General features: G+C 49.8%; 1 protein-coding gene across 1 annotated transcript; it reads left to right on the top strand.

Annotated features, from left to right (window-relative positions):
* The first annotated feature begins 640 nt into the window (after positions 1-640).
* On the top strand, positions 641-4,310 carry LOC4333927 (uncharacterized). Its single transcript, XM_015772610.3, has 7 exons — positions 641-1,394; positions 1,578-1,616; positions 1,714-1,784; positions 2,749-2,813; positions 2,897-2,986; positions 3,106-3,198; positions 3,457-4,310. Exons 1-7 carry the CDS (start codon positions 976-978, stop codon positions 3,856-3,858), a joined length of 1,179 nt encoding a protein of 392 aa, XP_015628096.1. The 5' UTR covers positions 641-975; the 3' UTR covers positions 3,859-4,310.
* The last annotated feature ends 572 nt before the right edge of the window (positions 4,311-4,882 follow it).

The raw sequence follows: 4,882 nt of genomic DNA, 5'->3' as shown, positions 1-4,882 counted from the left end.
AGGAGGAATAAACGAACAGCGGCACGCCTCCATCCTGGAGGTTATCTGTATCGTCGCCGCGAATGGCCGAGATAACCTACCTCACCTTTAACCTAATCCGGATTTCCGGATGGCTCATGGGCTCACGGCTGGCCGCCCTTTGCCTTCGAACTCGATTCTCGAGCCCGAATCAACAGGCACACTCGTATATCCTCCCGAAATTTCTAGACCCGACCGTGCGACTACGACCCCGCCGTCCGATCCGATCACCCCGATGCGAGCAGGATAAGGGACAGCGACCGGTCGCCCCTCTACCCGCCTCCCACTTCCACGCTGGCCCCACCGACCCCCGACCGGCGGTGGGCCCCACCTCCGCTCCCTCGCCGCCACGCGTCCCCCTAGCCCCCACGACGCCACGTCCCGAGACCGCCACGTGGGCCCCACCACCCCCCCCCCCTCGCGCCTGCCGCGGCGAGACGAGGCAGGTGGAGGTGTCTCGCCGCCTCCGCCTCCATGGGCGGCTATAAAGCGGCCGCCTCCACCTCACCTACACCTACGCCTACGCCTACGAGGATTTTATTTAATTCTCTTTGTGTTTGTGTGTTATTTTTTTCTCATTTTCGAGCGGCCGATTAATGCGCGGAGTTTCGAATTTTTCTACGTCCTCGTTGTTGCGCGAGACGAGGCGATATACGGCACCGAGCATCTGGTTCCAGGATAATTCGACCGATTGATCGGCGCGAGGCAGCGAGAGAATCATCCGCCTTTTTTTTGTTTGGTTTTGCGGATTGAGTGATTCGCTTTTCTCTTCGTTGGTCGCGGGAGGTTGGATTGGAGAGGAGGTCCATTTTTAGGGCGGTGGCGGCGCGATCGATCCGGGATTGGGAGAGGCATTTCTAGGGCGGGGGGAGCGGCAGCGGGCGAGACCCACCACCAACGACCTCGCGACCGCGCCTGCGTCGCCGCGCGCGCGTGTGGAGGAGGAGGAGGAGGAGGATGGCGGGGAGCATGCAGGCCGCGGAGGCGGCGGGGCGGATCAGCGCGCTGCTGTCGCTGCTCGCGCTGCGGCGGCTCATCGCCTTGCTCCAGCCGCTCGCCCTGCTCCTGCTCCTGCCCTTCCGGTGGCGCGGCGCGCGCCCCGGCGCCGCCGCCGCGGCGGCGGCGGCGGCGGCGGACGCCGTGGCCGCCTCGGTCGCGTCGGGCGGGAAGAAGGGGAAGGCCGCCGTCGTGCTGCGGGTCCCCGCCGGGTCGCCGATCGTCGCCGCGAGGCGCCAGGCGTCGGCCCGCCGGGAGATCGCCGCGCGGCGGGCGCGCGAGGCCGGCCGCGAGTACGAGCTCATCCCCACCCACCGCGGCGAGACGCTGTTCACGCAGTGCTGGTGGCCTCACGGATCCTCCTCCGCCATTAAGCCGAGGTGAGACACCACCACGACGATGACGACCTTCCGTGAAAGGGATGAATTGAATGAATTCAGGGGGGGATTCCCTCTCACACACGTGCTTGAATTTTTTTTTTGTTCCTATCTAAATCATTTCACAAAAAAAGGTCTCGTTTGGTGCTAGTGTCCTCATCAGATTGTCCGTTGATTCTTCCGCAGGGCGCTCGTCGTAGTCATGCACGGGTTGAACGAGCACAGGTAATGGATTTACTCCAGTTTCCATCTGATATTTAAAGCCGGTGGATTGTATTGTCCGGTAGTTGATGGTTGGCCTACCTTTTGGTTCATGTGGCAGTGGGAGATACGATCATCTAGCTAGGAGGTTGAACGACATCGGTGTTAAGGTTTATGGGATGGACTGGACTGGTGAGTCTTATTGCAACGCTTTTCGCTTATGCAACTGCCTGTTTTTGAGTGTTATGTGTTCATTTTCCGTACTGACCTTAGCTAACTACTCATATATTTACTGGCTTGAGTATACTTTTTTCTTTGAACGAATGGCTTGAGTATACTAGAAATTAATAAGTAGTCGATAGAAAATTGGGTGACTGGAGCCTCTCACGAGGCTTCAAAATTCATCACCATTTCAAGGACATTGATGTATCTTCAAGTTCTCAATGATTTTAAGCCCGAAGGCCTGCTGAAAATATTGTCTGTGACCTGGTAAAGTAAGGATAGTTGGTGCAAGTTTTGCCCTACAAAACTACTATGTTATTGTGAGATGAATATATGGGTTATCAAACTTCGGTAAGATAGTATTTTGATGGAGTTGTTTACTTTGGTTAGTTTTGGTAGGGTAGCAAGCCAAACTAGCCTAAGTCCTGATTGTGTATCAGCTCCTATTCCTGCTTAATTATCTTCAAATCCCAATGGTTCAAAACTAATAGGAAAGAGAGGAAATTGGCACGTTGACTGATTCTCTCTTAGGGGGTACACGGTGCCATTTAAACATCATTTAACAATTCCACTTTACCAATTCCTCTATTGCCAGTTCAGTATCAGTCCTTTTTGAAACCAACCATATAAACTGATACCTTCAATTCTCCACTTTGTTTCATCTGTATTTCATACCTAACTTGGAGCGCATAGACATGTAACTGCAATATTCTAGTAGTTAGGAACCAATGATAATGGTATTCTCAGAGAGTTGGACAATGGACCACCTGGTATTCAGAATTTGTCAAATTTTATATGGGCTAAATTGGGTGTTCTGTAATCAATCTACTATGATGGCCCTTGGTAAAATACTCACTATGGACTGGGCTGTAATGTATTTGGTTTTTTGGTATAGGCCCATTGGTCTTTCTAACCTACATACACTATTATGCAGGTCATGGTGGAAGTGATGGTCTTCATGGTTACGTGCAATCTCTTGACCATGCTGTCAGTGACTTGGTACGGGCAATTGAACTTATTACCTTTGGTGTTGTCTGAGACCACTTGTATAAAATCTTATTGAAATGCTTCTTTCAATGTAGAAAATGTATCTCAAGAAAATTTTAGCTGAAAACCCTGGTCTTCCATGCTTCTGTTTTGGCCACTCAACTGGTGGAGGCATCATTTTGAAGGTAACTTCATTGGTACCATAGGAATTGTACTGGTGTGGTGTTCACTTCTACATTAGCATGTGCTTGTGAGTGCACAAATGCATAAGCTTAAATTTGTTGGTGTGTTTTGTTATTGGTAGGCTATGCTTGATCCAGAGGTAGATTCTTGTGTTGAGGGCATCTTCCTGACATCACCAGCTGTTCGTGTTCAGCCTGCCCATCCAATCATAAAGGTAAGCTGATTGTAAAAATGCTTATCTGTAAGATCTAATCGGTGTGCTTGTTAAGATAAAACATGATACATAATACGTCCCAATTAGCTTTATGCTAACTGGGGCAGAAACTAGAAATGAGAGCTGATGTGTTCTCCATTGCTCTGATTGGTGAGAGGAGAACAGCTGCTAGTTTCTGTGTAGACTGGAGTAGCATGCATGGAACAGTAACTGGCTTTTGTAGACATCTCAGAAATATTTTCTGCTGTCTATTTGTAGGTCATGGCCCCTGTGTTTGCCCTCATAGCCCCAAGATACCAGTTCACGGCTTCACACAGGAACGGGCCACCGGTATCACGTGACCCGGAAGCCCTGAAGGCTAAATATTCAGACCAGCTTGTGTTCACCGGTTCCATCCGAGTTAGAACAGGGTACGAGATCCTACGCCTGACGTCGTATTTGCAACAGCACTTGCACAGAATCACTGTCCCGATGCTGGTGATGCATGGTGCCGATGATATGGTGACCGATCCCCAAGGATCACAGAAACTGTACGAAGAAGCTTCATCCTCGGACAAGTCCCTCAATCTGTACAACGGTCTGCTTCATGATCTGCTCATCGAGCCCGAGAAGGAGAAGATCATGGACAACATTGTGGATTGGCTGAGCCCGAGGATTTGACAGCTGATATCCATTCATAGGACGCAGTCTGATCGTCCGCGGAGCGCGGGGGCAGGATGAGCATCCCGGCCTCCCGATGGTGATGACGCGGTCTTTGATCATCTGCAGAGCCGAGGAGGGCGAGCGTTGCTGCAAGCCTGCGATGCTGCTGGCCTCCCGGCGTTGGTAACATCATACCACGAGCATTGCTTCTATCTATATTACGTGTTGCTGTAGTACCAGGCGATGATGGGTCGGCTTACTACTGTCGCCTCCCCTTGGTATCCCGGAATCCTTTTTGTTTGCAGGGATACGCCTATGTAAGATTGTTCGTTTCGCCCTGTGTGGCTGCATGTGTGGTGTCCAATAATTTAGATGCCTTTTACCCTCCGATGAGAGGAGACGTTTTCTGCGTTGCAATGTAATCAGATTTTGCAGCAGAATATATTTGCCTGGATTGTCTGATGTGTAAATATGTTCTCCTGCGTCATATCGTGTTATTTTTGCCTGGATTCACTCAGATGTGCAAATCTTGTTAAGAAATCTTGGGTGATCTCGTTCACCCGTAGGAATAGGACAATTGGCAGAGAAGGAAACGCGGCGGTTGGCGGCGTCCCTTCTCTCCTCTCTGTGCTCCTGGACAATGGGCGCGATGGATGTATTAATTCAGCATACGATCAATGAGAAATCTCTCATCTCTCATCTCTCGCTCAATTCTTCTGCACCGTGTCGTGCTGTCTGCGTAGTCTGCGGCAAGCTGTAAACGGTTCCGACGAAGTTGCATAGTGGCAGGGACGAAGCCAGGATTTGAGATTAGGGGGGTGTGGGGTGAAGATAAACCATGAGACCGAATAACTAGTCCTTTAAGAATAGTCACCGTCAATAACAAGCAATGCGTAAACTAGTCCTTTAAGAAAAACTTAAATTTTAGCTCTTTAATAATATCATTGGAAATTTAAAACTAGTCTTTATTGCTAAATTCTTTTAATATAAACTATTAAATAATCTCACAAATAAGTATCATCTATTTTACTTTGAAAAATAT

Source organism: Oryza sativa, chromosome 3 (genome assembly GCF_034140825.1).
Source record: "Oryza sativa Japonica Group chromosome 3, ASM3414082v1".
Taxonomy (NCBI): Eukaryota; Viridiplantae; Streptophyta; class Magnoliopsida; order Poales; family Poaceae; genus Oryza; species Oryza sativa.
This window is presented reverse-complemented; position numbering and strand designations above follow the sequence as displayed.

Bases quoted from the DNA above. Each gene is read 5' to 3' on its own strand.
- LOC4333927 (XM_015772610.3), top strand. From the start codon at position 976: ATGGCGGGGAGCATGCAGGCCGCGGAGGCGGCGGGGCGGATCAGCGCG. The intron at 1,617-1,713 runs GTAATGGATTTA...TTCATGTGGCAG, and splicing joins CACGGGTTGAACGAGCACAG to TGGGAGATACGATCATCTAG. The intron at 2,814-2,896 runs GTACGGGCAATT...CTTTCAATGTAG, and splicing joins ACCATGCTGTCAGTGACTTG to AAAATGTATCTCAAGAAAAT.